Consider the following 16128-nt stretch of genomic DNA (forward strand, 5'->3'; position numbering starts at 1 on the left):
AGTGGTAGGATATTGTCCCAATGAAACCTTACCACACATTATTTTCAGGTTCTGTGACTACAGAAATTATTACACAATGCAGCTTTAAACTTTGACATACTGTTGTCGACTGCATGTTGATTCTCAATGATGGGCGACACTGCGTACTGTAAAAACGTAATTTATTAATAACCACAGATGCACAATGCATTTTCTTATAATTTACAAAAAGACAAAAACAATATTATTAGTTATTTTATTCTACTACAATAGTTAAAAGGAGTCAAGGCTTTAAGGATGATTTCATTTTCATAGAATGTAGAACCATTATTGTTATTAGTACAAGCACAGTCAACCACTAAGACAACTGAACACTGAGTTATCTCTGTATCATTGCACAACATATTCCCAACCTGTTTTCGTACCAAAATGAAATGTATTTGCATCATAGGGTAGGGTTAAGGTTCAAAATATTGACTTTGAATATTTAATCATAAAATGTTTGTGTTAAGGAATTAGTTGTGCACCTGCTTATGAAAATGTACAGAAACACACTGTACTGCCATACGGTTTTCAAACTGCTAATAAAGTATTCAATGAACCAATCAGCCTTAATCTTTGGTGGTTATACAGTATCTGCCGTGGTTGACAAGTACATGAACTCAGAGGTATCAATAAAGTAAAATAAAAAGTGAATACAGTATGTGAAACCCACTGGCACCCTCTGCCACACAGCATTTACCTGTACTTCTAAAAGAGGCTTTTGGTCTTCAGGTCACGATAAAACCGTCATTGGTTTCCAAAGTCATTGTGACTAGTGACTACAGTAGCCTACTGTAGATACAGATCCCCACCTCCCCGATTGCTATCACATTTTATTGTTCAGTCCATAGGAGGCAGCCTAGTAATGATTAAATGGTGCAGTCTCCTTCAACTCATGGTACCCCTGGTGGTTTGGCTCTGTGAAGAGACAAAGAGGGCAGTTAGGGCTGGGAAGTACCACAAAGTCTACCTGTTTTCCTGCATAGTCTCAAAAGACTCTTTTAGAAATAAAGGCTGTTACATATTGATTTCAAACTGACGGGAGAAGAATACTCAGTGTTGTGTGCAAGAGTGTTTCTATTTTACAAATGTTTCACTACTGTACTCTTAGAGTACCACCCATTTAATCTTCCTACAGATGTTGTTTCTTCAAGCCCATTTAGGTTTTCACCTCATTCAGTTACGGGGCAAGAATTGCTTTACAAAGCATAATATGTATTGTGCTATTTGTTTTCTCTTTTTAATAGCCTGCAAGTGTAGTCTGTAAAAGGCAGTCACTTAATAATTTTCTGGACATCCCAGACGATGTAGACAAAACAGGCCACTAGCAGAATGCGTTTGAGAGTGTAGATAAGAGTTACGGTACCGAGGGTCATATTCTCCTCCACCAGGGGCCTCTGCTCACAGCAGTTGACCACTTTTCCCTGCGCTGCCCCCAGGATGGTCATGATATCCACAAGGTTGAGCTTCCCCTCTTCCCTGGCCTCTTCCACTTCCTCCTTCAGCTCCAGCGCGGCCTCCTCGCGCTCCTCCATCTCCTCTTGCGTGAGCATCTGGCTCAGGCCCTGCCCCGGGCCACCGTTTCCCACCTGAGGCGGCGCCAGTGAGCACAGCGCCCTCACCTGGCCATAGGACTTCAAATGCACGCAGTTGGCACGCAGGAAGAGCAGCAGCACGTTGAGGTCGTTCAGCGGGCATCCCAGCTTGCGGCCACTGATGAGGCCCAGGGCCGGAAGCACCTCGTACACGGACAGGAAGGTGGTGTCCCAGACGAAAAGTCGCACCAGGCTAAACAGAACAATGGGACCTAGCAGGACGTAGACAGCGCCGTTGGCGACACTTATGACCTGGAAGACCAGCTGGCCGGTCATTTTGCACTGGACCAGCTCCGGTATCCAGTTCTGGTCGCGCAGCATGCCTGTGCGAACGAAGCAGCTGAACTCGTCCTGCAGGAAGGCGGAGAGGTGGAAGTAGGCCAGATAGAGACAGGCGGCGGTCATGAAGGTTAGCAGCAGGAAGCCGCGCAAGAAAAGCATGCTAACCAAGAAGTAGGAGTTGTGTTTGCACTGCATGTATCTCTCCAACAGGGGGTACTCAAAGTAGCGCTTCCTTTTAGCCCTGGAAAAACAAAAACAAATAATGAAAGATGAGTTCTGTATCTTTTTTACACATGCCAAACTCCCTCTCTGCCGGCGAAGTTACGCCTCTATTAAGACTGATTTATGTATTTGTTTGCATTGTTTGAACTGGGGAAGTAACTTTGTGACTGGCAACGACAAAACGTTTTCTATCCACTCTAAGTCTTGAGGCACTCTCACCTCTCCAGCTCAGCCTGAAAAGTGAGGGGGTTCTTAGTGTTCTGGCGTATGTCCAAAATGCTTTGGGCCATTCGGACTGAGCGGTTGTAAGACTTGTCAAGCTCGTCAATGATGAAGAGCAGGTCGGAGCCCAGCGTGGGCATGACGAGCTGGCGCCAGATGAGAGCCGGCAGGTACATCAGAACTGCCATGGCCAGGAGAGAATAGGGGAACATCTGGGAGGATGGATAGAATGGGGGAGAGAGAGAAGAAAAGACAAAACAAAACGGAGTGAGGAGGGGAGTGAAAAAATGGAGTTACACAAAACAATGGTTTAATAATAACCATTCTCTTATTCAACATACACACATACTTTTGTAGAACTGCTTATTACACATTCAACCACCACATCTGGAATGTTTATTATTCACAGACCGAATAGTTCAGCAACAAAAGGGCAGGGAAGGGAGAGTCCGGTTTTCTGCTGGAGGCTTACCTCAGTGTTTTTAATTGTAGTCATTCTCTGTCCGCACAGTAAAGGAAAAAGTTTCACCATGTTTTAGCTACCCTAGAAGAACAGTTTGGAAGTGTAGCCACCCTACAATTACAAACTGTTTTAGGGTATAGCTAAATCACGATGAAACATTTTCCTTTGGTGTGACTGCTACAGGCTCAACGGTAGGCCAGATGACAGCCACGTTTCTTTTAGAACAAAGTTATCTATTTCCCAGGATATCAACACACTGCTTCCTATGCCTTACTTGTACAGTAACTGTATGACAGTTTGCCGCATGGAAGTAAGAAGACACAATTGTCATGTCATTAGGAGGCTCTCCTAAATGTATGTGGAGATGACTGATGCGTGTGTATTCACATCACACCTATAGCTCTGAGTCCAATTAGTTTGAAGTGTGACTTCCATCGCCATCGGCCAGCCTACACACTGTACATACTATACAGTACATTCTGAAGTGTTAATTGAACCAAAAATATAACACAACAAAATATAATGAACACTGACAAGACAAATAGCAACTCAAACTGATAATTAGTCTACGGTTGTATTGTGTGGAGCCCAGGAAGATTAGCTGTTGTTATGCACCGGCCGTTCAACGCAACGATCCAGAAACCTTTCTTTCGAGCCGTTGTGCCAATTGTCTGTTGATTTAGATATAGCAGAGGAGAATGCAAAGAATTCTCTCTAAACAACAAAGTCAAACGAACTTGATCGCAATCTCTCTACTTACTTTGTGCACCCAGAGAGAACGTTCCTCAAAGTTTCCATTAGTGTCAAACTCGTGATGCATCAGGGAGTCCCAACAGTATGTGTCTACGTAGCTGGCCTGCTTGATTGTGAAGTTGCTTGGAGGGAAACAGGTAATCTGTGGCCCTGGAGAATAAACAAATGTGCAAATATTAGATATTGTTATTGATGTAAATTACTAAGCTTCATCCATTCAGTACTTACTGTATGTATACACACACACTGTGGCATAGTGTTGTGTGCCAGTCCAGTGTTGTAAAGTACATTTACTTAAGTACTGCACTTAAGTACAATTTTGAGGTATTTGTACTTTACTTGAGTATCCAATTTCCAATTATTTTACTTATACTCCAATACATCTAGGATCGAAATATTGTACTTTTACTCCACTACATTTATTTGAAAACATTAGTTACTAGTTACTTTTCAGATATAAGTTATAATATTTTAAAACATACATAAACCACTTTATATACCTAGTCCTAGGCTGTTTGAAAATAGCCGTTCTACAAGCTCACAACGCGTCACATCGCGATGCGTTGTGACCTTGTAGATCTGCTATTTTCAAACATCTTGTACTTTAAAAGTGCATTTTGATGCCAATACTTTCGTACTTTTACTCAAGTACATTTTGAATTCCGGACTTTTACTTGTAACAGAGTACTTCTACATTGCAGTATTGATACTTTTACGTAAGTAAAGAATGTGAGTACTTTTTCCACGACTGTGTGCCACTGTTTGAATGTCAGCTACCCTATGATATACGGACTTGTGCATCTCCATTGCTTTTCATTACTACAGAACACGGCAAGAGAAATCACATGTTCTCAAATGGCAACCTCGCATTTAAAAGCTGCGGGCCGTGGATTCCAAAATTGAGCTTCTCTACTGTGTATTTAGTTCACCTTGGTTGAGCCACATATATGGTCCAACCACTTGAAGCAGTGTTCCACACCCATCTCTCATCTCACACGGGTGGAGCTACTACATTGAGAGGCTGGGAGGGAGGCAACACACTCGGGTGTGGCCCCTCCACTTCAGAGCTTCAGCCACCACACGTACCCATACCCAGCTCTCTAAAAGCACAAACCTACTATCAGCAGATGATTCATCCAGCCCATCCAACTTATTACAGGAAACTACATGGTCACATGTATTAAGTACACTTTACTGTATGTGTGCATGTGTTGGAGTGTTCTGCAGTATGTGTGATGTTGATATGCAAGGACAGCCTGTATCACATCACATAATGGATCGGAAACACATTACTGTCAAACTGTGGTTCTGGCATTTACAATTTAGGCATTTCAGACGCTCTTTATCCAGTGGTTGTGTTAACAATGGTTCAAGCATTTGTTTAACCACATGAACCCTAGCATCCCTCTTGCAATAATAGCACATCTACAAGCTCAAAATGTACCACAAAGCGACATGTACTGTATGAGCTCGTACATTTTCTCTTTTCAGGGAAGATGAGATTTGGGATTTATTGAGGGAAAAAGGACTGAGGGTACCTGATATAGGGCCCTGGGGTACACCGTGGTATAATGGTTAAACATATTTAATGTTGCTGTTGTTGTTGTTATTGTTGATGAGGATATCAGAACTGTGTTCTTCATTATAAATGTGGCAGAGAGGTGTGGCCAAGTTTTAAAACATGTAGCTGTCTCACTGCCAGTTTGTTGTCCGGAACGTCCGCCCAAACCATGTAGTCTGTTTTTAGATTTGCCGTGAACCATCTCTAATTATCTACTGTATGTGTTTGTTGGCCATAAACATTTACATGTTATTTAGCTTTGTCTCATGTCGAAGGACTGTAAACAACTAATAACAATACTAATTTACAAAACTAGCAGATCCTAATTGAGACCAGTAGTAGCCTAAATCATATCTCTAATATTCAGTATTTGTGCAAAATATTATTTCGATGCAATATATTACTGTACAAATTTCATATTCAATATGTTATCATAATATCTTATTCACAGCATAATAAGTCAATATCACTCTTGATTGTAAGTGCTATTGGGTTCCCACACTTATTATTTGATATTCTAAGTGTAGCAAAATACAAAATAAATAAATGGCAACGACATGGGCAAAAAGGCAAGTATATATCGCCCAGGGAGATATATCACCTGCATTGTTGCCTTTTGCGATACTGATATTGGGCATGGTCATACCGCGATAAAAATATTTTTTGCAGCACTAGCTGCACAGTCACCATACTGTATGCAGGCCATTCCCAGGGCTTGTGCAGGCCACACTATAGTGTATCTTCAGTATCTATAGCTTTGAAGAGGCTTCTCTCATAGTAGGGGACTTTAGGCACAGGGAATTGCTCATTTAACAACTTGGCAGGCACCAACCACTGATTTTATTGGCAGCCAAGGTCTATGTACATAGGTTAATGGAGAGGGACAGTCAGATGAAAGATCTGCCAAGGAAGAGGGCCAAATTGTCGCCAAGATGCCATTCATTGTCAGCCCTTACTGGCAGCCACATAGAGCCTTTATCATTAAACAAATCGTAGGCAATTTGTCTTCATTTTAACTGTGGACTGTCTGTTCTCTGGGGGCATCCGGTGGCATAGAGAGGTAAAACACTTGTGAACAGGCACGTGCACACATAGACATCAAAGGGGGCTTGAGCCCCTGCCCTTTTACCCATCTGTAAAAAGTGCCCTCTCCAGACCATGAATTGCAGTTTTTACTATGGTGAAAGAAATGCAAATGCCCCCTTTCCATGGCAGCATTCACAAATAATTAACTGCCTTGTCCAAAAACTCTCCTGAACTTAAATGCAGCATCTTATGTTGAATAATTGCCCTCTCTGTGTAGAAATCCATGCTGTACGACACATTGCCTTTTTTATGCTTAATTTAGTGTGGTATCAAGTACTGAGAATAGCCGACCAACGCGTTGCAGAGCGACACGTTGTTAGCTTGGAGGTCTGCTATTTTCAATATTTTCACCAAAAGGCCCTTTTAGAAATGTCAGCCCCTGCCTCTCTAACATTCTCTGCACGTCCCTGCTTGTGAACCACCATGGAGGCCTGGGTTTTTATTGTTTCCATTGTCATGTCAGATGGAAACTCAGCAGGGGATTGTGTCCTAGTGGCTGTGGAGACCAGGGGTGTCGCACCAAATTCTGGGCCCTGGGTACAAGGATTCACTACGGGCCCCCCATGAATGTTCTTCATAGGGGGAGGGGGTTTAACCCATTTGGGAACGAGTTCAAAAACTCTGCTATTTTCTGAAAAATCGTGAAAAAGTCTTTCAAATCCTTCTAAGGTTTTTTGAAAAACCTATGTTTCTATGTCAGTGGTGCTCAAACATTTTCATGTTAAGGACCCCCAAAATTATATGCATTTGGTCACGGACCCCCATCTCAAAGATTTTCACAAATTTTCACACGACTTTTCAAAAATAGCAGATCTCCAAGCTCGCAGCGCGGCACTCGGTACAAGGAAGATCAAAGAAGGAATGGACACCGACGTCATTTTAGGCTCCATGGCCATCCGCCATGACACTTTGGGTGTCGGAAGTGGCACCGGAGGTTCGGTGAATAACATTAGCGTCTATGAGCTTCGGCTGGGACAGCTCATGAACAAAAAATTATTCTGAACGATAGAGACCTTTATAAAACACTCAGCTCAGGAATATAAAAGAAAACATATCACACATTGTTTTGTGCTGTGTTGCTTTTCGGTGAGTACACTGTATAACATTATAGAGGCATCTAAAGAGCACAATTTACGTTTCTGAACTAGATAGTATCGCGAGACTCTCCACCATTCCCTGTCTGGAATCCAAATCTTGCGATAGCTCCGAGACAGAAACTATACTTGCCGCTGTTTAGGTGCCTCAATAACATTATGTACTGTGCACATCGAAAAGCAAGTGATTGTAAAAAATACCTGTGATATGTCTTCTTTTATATTCCTGGAGCGATTATACAACAAAGGTCTCTATCGTTCAGAATTATTTTTTGTTCATGAGCTGTCCCAGCCGAAGCTCATAGATAGACGCTAATGTTATTCACCGAACCTCCGGTGCCACTTCTGCCACCCAAAGTGTCATGGCGGATAGGCGTGGTCACCAACACGTCACAGGGTGTCTTCTCCTCTTGCTCCTAGACTCGGTACCGCGCTGTGATCTTGTATATCTGCTATTTTTCAATAGCTAAAGTATAAAATAATTAAGGTCCCTCCACCTTGGGCCCTAGTACAGTAAGTAACGCAGACCCACTTTTCCCCTCCTTGTGACGCCCCTGTGTGGAGATAGTGTGAATGATCCTCCACACGCTTTCACAGTGAAATTCCTCACTGTCAGTTGAAAGAAGTGAGGCATGCATGTGCAGAGTACATGTGACATTTATGTTGACATCAACATGTGATAAAAAAAAAGAAAATAAAAAAAACATTTAGTCTGTGTTTAGAGTGATTTGGCAGAGGCAAATGTGCTTTAATCTATGCCACCTCTCCTGTCTCATACACCCACTCCCAATTAACATTTCCATTTTATCCTCACATTTTGCGCTTTGTACCAAAAATCTTGGCTGAGGATGCAGGTGCGAGCGAGCCAGACACCAGTCAGCACAATCAGGGGCTGTTGTGAAACTGACACCGCCAAAGATTAAGGCAGCCAAGATCCATCGCTTTTCGTGTCGTTCCCCGGCAGCACCGCGTCATGTTCCACGCTCTCTGGTTAATCAACACATCCTCTCATTTGACTCAAATAGAGGGAGCTGCCGCACAAGGAGCTTGCATGTAATTACAGAGCGCCAGTGTTAGTGAACGCCGCTCTCAATCATCCCATGGCAATTAGCATCAGGCGAAGGCTGATTGTGGACCAGTGCCGGGGGGTGAGGGAGGTGGGGGGGTGTAGTTAACTCAAAGTCAAGGGAGTCAGCCTCCTTGGCTGTAGACTTTGGCAGACATTGTGGTGTATGAAGCCTGATTTATAGGCTACTTTGTTGTACGATTCTTGCGTACAACAGAGACAAGCCGATCACAGCATGTTGCAAATGTGACGTGTACTTAGCTTATAGATCTGCTATTTTCAGTCTCACATGAATTATTTAGCCATTAAACAGAGATAGAGATATCAATATTTAATGGGGCAAGCAAGGCCACGTAAGGATTTGCTAAACAGAAAGCAACCTTGAGGATAGTTGGGCCGCTTCGGCGCCCTCCGGTGGTCACATTTGTAGAGTCACATTTGGAGTGACAGAGTCAGACTGACAGATAGATAAACACACAGCAGCCTAGTTTTGTAATGCTCTGTGGCTCAGCTAAAAAGCATATTATTCCCAAGGACCTGACACATTCACAATGCTGAAGTCAGCGTTGAGTTGACTCTCAAGCGCTATTATTAGACTCTATAATTATATTTCCTTTCCCAAATAGAGAACTGCGCATCACATTTGACCACAGAATGTAGGGTTCTTTGACTTTTAAGTTTGGAAGAGATGATGTGCATAAATATTAATTAGGCCTTATGAATAATGTGTGCATGTTTATGTTCTCAATATCTCCCTTTATTATAAGTTCAGTTGAAGCAAGTTAAGTGAATGAAGTCCAAGGAACCAACAGCCTTATTGGACGTTGGACTTCCACTTTCTGCAGTCATGTTGTCCTGTTGGCAACAACAGGACTGTTGGCAACAGGACAACATGACTGCAGAAAGTGTACTATATAATGGCACATATAAATAGAAGCACAGAGAGACCACAAAGCCAGTATATGCCTACTGTAGGCTACACAAGTGTGTGGGTGTGTGTGTGTGTGTGTTTGCAAAAAAGAGTGAGTGGGGATGAATGGAACAGAAAATAGGCTATATTCATCGCTGTCTGGTGGAAACCTTGTCTGTCCAAAACTGCTGCTTTTCTGGAAACTGGGAAAAAAAAGTGTCGCATTGGATCCAGTGCAGTTATTATTGAGTCACAACTAAGCTCTTGTTAATAATTGTTTTCATTGGTTAAATATTTATAAAACCCACAGACAGACTCAACCACTTATAACTTTCAAAATGTATTGAAAGCAGCACAAACAGCAGATCTACAAGCTACACGCATCACATTTGCCATGCGCTGTGAGCTTAGAGCGTCTATTTTCACTATACTTTCATGTGACACTATAAAGTAGGTTATTCAATTATGGGGGAAAAGGGTGAAATATGGGGCTTTTAAGCCGTGACATCATTTTGTAGTCAGACGTCCAAGCAGATTTATTGTCAATATCTGTCCCTCGCTATTTCAACAGATCCGAGACTAAATAACGACTAAAGTATAATTCTACCACTTTCCTTTCAACAACAAAGAGAAGAAAAATTTGTAAATAGTAAAAATAGTAAAAAGATTTGCTTTTTTTGGGGGCAAAAGTTCTCCTCTGCCTACAAAATGATGTCAGACTTAACAGCCCCATAGAGATACAAGGTTTCTACCCGACAGCAACTATGATTGATTGATTGATTGATTGATTGATTGATTGAATACTTATTAGCAGTTCACAAAAAAGCACAGGACAGTACAGTTAAGATTATAAGGACTAGACCTAATAGGATTTAAAACCAAGAAAGCACTATGGCGATATATCATCCGATTCATCAAAAAAGGTTAAAAAGCACATTTGACAGCTGAGTATTAACCCATTTAGGCGTACAATTATTGAATGCTTTAACTATTGAAAAATAGCAGATATACAAGCTCACAGCGCGGCACCGAGTGCCGCGCTGCGAGCTTGTAGATCTGCTATTTTTGAAAAATCGTGAAAATGTGTGCACATTTTTCAATAAATATTTTTCAAAGCAGACTTTTGTAACTCAAATCACTGCTTCTGGGGGGTCCCTGGAACAACATATTTTGAAATAGGGGTATGCGGCCGAATAAATGTAATTTTGGGGGTCCTTGACATGAACAAGTTTGAGAACAGCTGATTTAGAGGAAGGATTTAGAAGTCGGGTCAAAGATCGGGTCAAAGATATTCAAAGACTTGCACACACTTTCACGATTTTTCAAAAATAGCAGATCTACAAGCTCGTATATCTGCTATTTTTCAATAGTTAAAGCATAAAAATAATGGTTAAAGTGGTTCAAATCTAACACGACTCGGGTACGTTCCAGGTATTTGAGTATTAAGTGGCTGCTCACCGAGGGAGACCTCGCGGGCGAAGGCCATGGAGACCAGGAGCAGTGGCAGGCCGACCGACACAAACTTTATGACCTTGTCCAGGGGCAGCTCCAGCTCCAGGTGTGTGAGGCGGTTGTTTCCAGAGCCCTCCTGCAGCAGGGCATCAGATAGCATGGCCCTCGCGGCCGCGCTGGCGATGGACATGTTGACGCCTGGTCCTGGGCCAAAAGGAGAGACGTGTCATTCAATCACTAAAGACCCGAGGCAGATTCTATGAATGCCTTCTGAATCAGTAGTTCTTACACATTTTCCTAATTCAAAATTGTTCAAAAATAGCATGTAGATGTACAAGCTCTGTACAAGCTGGCAGATCTGTTATTTTTGAATAGCCAACACAAAAATCTAAAATGATCTTTTCAAAGACATTTCAAAACATTCCAAATAATAAAAAAGCAGATCTGCAAGCTCACGTGCGGTCAGCTATTTAATTTTTTTGTCATTGAGGAAGTATACAGTAGGCCTAAGTGGTTAACCAATTCACAGTAGTGGTGGGGTTACAGTCGGTTTCAGATCATGTAGGCCTACTGTAGGCTAACTAATTTCAAGTGCCATTTTGTCCATGTTTTTATTTTCTTCTGCTGCTATAAAGTGACCCAAACCAACAACAGTCACAATAGCTAAATTAATATTATTCCAAAGATACCTTCTCTCATCACATTGCTCTGTATCATTCAAAAGCCTGAGAAAACATGAGAAAAATAATCACCTTACCTTAACCTTATTATGTTCTCCACGCTTTGATTCAGTGACTCCAATTGAAAAGTCTTGTTACAGTTACAGTAAGGTTCCTCTAAGGACCAGAATGCTGCTGGAAAGGGCCTTAAGTATTTAGGGAGGGCCCTGTTAAAATGAGAGGTTGAATCTGGGTTGGACCCGGCCGAGCCAGGTCTGTCTCTAATTAAAGAGAGGACATCTGGGAACATGTTGGAGCCCAGATGGCACTGTTAGCAGACCTCCAGTACTGCGCACTGGGCTGTGTGTGTGTGTGTGTGTGCGTGTGCGTGTGCGTGTGCGCGTGTGCGTGTGTGTGTGTGCGTGTGTGTGCGTGCGTGCGTGTGCGTGTGCGTGTGCGTGTGTGTGTGTGTGTGTGTGTGTGTGTGTGTGTGTGTGTGCGTGCATGCATTCAGTTGGGCTGTGTGGCTGTGGTCCGCTTCAAACGATTTGGCCACTGCAAGTGGCTTTTGCTGCCTCTGTCATTCGCCAGCCTATTTTTACTACACTTTAGCCTCAGAGCTGCTGCTGCAGCAGCATCCTGTGTGCAATGATGGTGCAAAGGCAAAAGGCTGTATTATATATGACCTTTTCCGTCATGTTGTGAATGTCAAGAGTTTCAGAGAAAGCATGAATATACATTTGATCGTGTGAAATGCAGCGCTGAATTAACCGCTTGAACATATTCCATATTCCCGGGCGGAACAGTAGCCAAAAATAGCAGATCTACAAGCTCACAGCGTGTCACAGCGCTGAGCTTGTCCATCCGTTATTTTTGGCAAAGAGATTTGGCATAGACGGAAAGCCAACTCAGGTCACAGTTGAAAGTTTCTCGACACAGAAATAATTCAACAGGTTGGTATTTGCACTGGTAGACATGAACTTGGTTTGGATGATGGAGATGGGAGCTATGCCAACATGGCACCCCATCTGTGAGGTCTGGAAAGGAAAGGCAGAAAACAGCAATGTGACAGTTGTTCATACTTACTAATTAGCTTATTACTGGAACAAAAATGTGTTCCAGCAACTATGGCTACTTTGGACGTTTCCGCGAGCCTGGTATTGAATAATAAAAGGCGATTGCTTGAAAACACCAAAATGCAATAATAATGAATCTTCCATTGAAAATAATGTGTGGTTGTCTCCAAACATTATCCATACAGTAAAGGACACGCAACTCTATTCTACCACAGAATACCAATGATGATGATTGAGTACCAATGATGACTATCTACAGTATGATTGTTTTCTTTTCTTTTTTGGGACGTTGAGTTGTATTATGTTCACTGTAGTTCACAATTCTGCTTCCCATATATAAACTAGTCAACATACTTTGGGAGGACTCTGGAGTAACTCTGTTCTCAGATTTGACTCGGTTGATGTTTTCAAAAATCACTTTGGAATCAAGTTGTTCTCGTATTGGCCCTGCCAGCATGAAAAGGTGGAACAGCGTTTGGGTGGTGCCCTCCAAGTGGGCTGAAATCATAGGCACGGGCAGTAAGCTAACCAGTGGGTGGATTCCTAGACATGTGACAGGAAAATGGGGGAAGCATCCACGGGCCAATATTTAGACGCCTAAAGTACAGTAACTCTGTAATCTGGATATATATGTCCCAGTGAGACGGGATCCAGAGCCCCTCCCCAACCCTTAAACGTTGCGAGCAGGCTTACTTTACATTCATGTCTTGTGTCAGAAATGTTCTATTCCACTTTTCTATTATTTCTATTCAGCCGATCCCCCACAGCCAAACAGACTAAGTCCTACTGTGGCAACTACAGTACGGTACAGTGCAATCCAGTGCTAGTTTAATAACATTAAACCCTTACAGTTGCGGCTACAGTATGTAATGTAAATGTGTGGCTTGTTAATATCATTCAACCAGAATGCTTATAGCTTTACATGTTTTAATTATTAAAGTTGGTCTATTGAAACACAATAGATTATGACAACAAAGTGTACAAATGAAATTAAAATATTTCTATTGTCACTTGCTCTGGAAGATCCATTAAAAAAGCAGTCCAAAAAAAAAGAAAAAAAGAATATTAATGTAGAACATACTTCACAATGAACAGTCAGAACATTCAATAACATGGTTTTCTTTTCTAGACATCTTCACATTAGAAACAAGCATCTCCATTTTGTGTCGCTTTGCTTTTTTTTTTAGCACAAAGCAGAGAAGCTGAGACTGTTTCACAGTTTCTTCTCAAATCCTTCACGTAAAATTGAGAGATATCATCTGAGGAGCCGGAACTGTTTTCCTCCTCCTTCAGCTCAAGATCATCTTCTTGCTTGCAGCTGGGTGTCAGTAAATGCCATCGGTTGTCAACAATGGGGATCACAAGGTCACTGCCTCTCCCTATACAGTATGTACTCCTCCCTATATGTTCATCTGGATGCCGTTGATATTTGATAAAGTGTACGCTGACTGGCCATGTTTGCCATTCTCCCTTGTGACACTATCATTCCAAGTCACAAAAATATACAAGTGATCTTTAAAACAGTTACTTAAACCCTATACTTAGTTGACTAGATTCCCAAGGGCTCTATACTAGACTCCCCCCTGTTTTAGCTATAGCTTCATTGAAAATAGCCTATCTACATGCACACAACGTGTCAATTTGAGACGCATTGTGAAATTGTGGATCTGCTATTTTCGGCAAATGTTAGCCCCAGAATAGGGACGCTATAGGGTTCAAGTGGTTAATGGCTGAAGTCAAGTATATATGCATGGCTGCCAGTTAGGTCTCATTCAGAAAACTTTGTAATACCTATAAACATAATAAGCAACTAGCTGTTTCTTCAGTCACCCTCTCAGATCAGGTGGAGAAACTGAATAAATATGCAAACCTTAAACACCATAATGTAAAATTCAATATACATATTTTGTGCAGTCAGTCAGTATACACTGGTTTACTGATTCAGGTTTTTGCTCATGGGAGAAGTAGAAACAAATGTACATTATTTCAAAAGTCATGCTCGAGAAGTTTCGCTGCAGCAATGAGTGCATTTTCATTCACAAGAAGGAACATAGAATGAAGCATTATTTAACCTGAGAAAACCTACGAGTCATTTAAAAGGCGTGAATGAATGTCCAAACAGTGGAAGCAAATATATTCAGTGAGCTCCATAACTGTTTGGAGAGTAACATTCTTGTTCACTTTAGTTTTTTTTTAATTTCATTTCTTTGCTATGTTTTGTTTTCTTGGCTCTGTGATTTTAATCATTTGGGACACAAAATGCCACAAGAGTTTAAAGTGCAGACTGTCGGTTGTAATTTCAGTATTTCAGCCATTACAAATGAAAAGTTCAAAAGAAGTGTACTATATGGCCTCTTTTGTACTTTTGTATTTCCACCATTGTACTGTGTACAAACATTTGAATGTGAAAATTATTTAAATGAGTCTGCCGTCCATATGTATCAGGTGTCCATCGTTTTTTGCACAATATAAAGTAGATTGTTGGAATAAAAATAGATGAAGTAAAATAATTACTTCATGGGCATGATTATTTTCTGTTTTCATGAAACAAGTAGGCAGGAACCAAACAGAGGCATTCATTCTGTATACAGTAGCCTGTCGTTCTAGAAAATCCTAAATAAAGGGATAAAAACGGACACACTGTACTTTAACCTTTGTGTCATTTAAGCAATAATACAGGGAGGGAGTGCCATGGAAAACAATGTTAAAATATAGCATGCCCTCGAGTGTATTATTGCTATTGTTCCAGTTTCATTATTGATTTATCATTAAAAAAAGTGAAGAAAACATGACAAAAAGTTGACGGCATCCTTTGCTAGGTTACAGGTGACGTAAGGTGGATACGTTGGAACTGTGGTAACAAAAAGTGTTTGGCTTGGCACCAAAATAAAAGCATGTTACTATCCAAACATGTATAGTGCTCTTTGTATGGGCAAGTACAAACGTACGATGATGCAACACATATTCATCAACAAACAACGTATTTTCCCCGTCATAATAATGACACTCGTCGTAGTCTGATTAGACTCCATGTCTGCTCTTCTCGAGAAGTCTCTAGGAGCCTTTGAAATTCCACAAATTCATAGAAAACCTAATATGCCCTCGAATGCTCTCAAGTGTTACTATTTTCTTCTTTTTGATATTCACCAAATAGGCTATATGCACAGCAGCCATTTTGGAGAGAAGTCTCTTCTCATTTGCGTCACAGGTATTACCAATAATACTAATGAAGGCTCTGTTCCATTCTGGTCAAACAGAGTTACGGTGCTGATATTGTGCATGTTGGCTCGCTGGAAACACTCTGCTACGCCAGTGTGGTCTCAAAGTGTGGTCCAGGGATCCTCATCATGGTTCCTTGGGGGGTTCCAATGACCCCTTAAAAGGTGTGTAACTCTGAAGTGTGTACGAATGGAACCAAATGGACCTGTAAGGGTCCATTTGGTTCCATTTGTACACTCTCAGAGTTATGGGGGTCCTTGAAATAAAACATTTGAGAACCACTGTGCTGCATGAAATCTTCGGTAACACCTTTGAAGGAAGCGGGAAGAGACCCAACCTCTCTCCAATATGGCTGCCGTGCATACAGCCTATTATGTAGAACCCGAGGTCAAAGGCAATGTCGTCCCCGTCCGCTCTCTCTCTCTCTCTCTCTCTCTCTCTCCCTCC

The 16128-nt window shown here is 41.7% G+C and overlaps 1 protein-coding gene across 1 annotated transcript; it reads right to left on the minus strand.

Annotated features, from left to right (window-relative positions):
• Positions 1-880: 880 nt before the first annotated feature.
• Positions 881-10917, minus strand: LOC308303984 (pannexin-3-like; the record flags this gene model as incomplete). The annotated part of the gene is made up of 5 exons (XM_080748533.1): positions 881-939; positions 1388-2139; positions 2340-2554; positions 3566-3708; positions 10734-10917. The coding sequence occupies 5 exons, from the start codon at positions 10915-10917 to the stop codon at positions 881-883; spliced, it is 1353 nt and encodes a 450-aa protein (XP_080604659.1).
• Positions 10918-16128: the final 5211 nt, after the last annotated feature.

This window comes from Nannobrachium achirus, assembly GCF_963921795.1.
Source record: "Nannobrachium achirus genome assembly, chromosome: 19".
NCBI lineage: Eukaryota > Metazoa > Chordata > Actinopteri > Myctophiformes > Myctophidae > Nannobrachium > Nannobrachium achirus.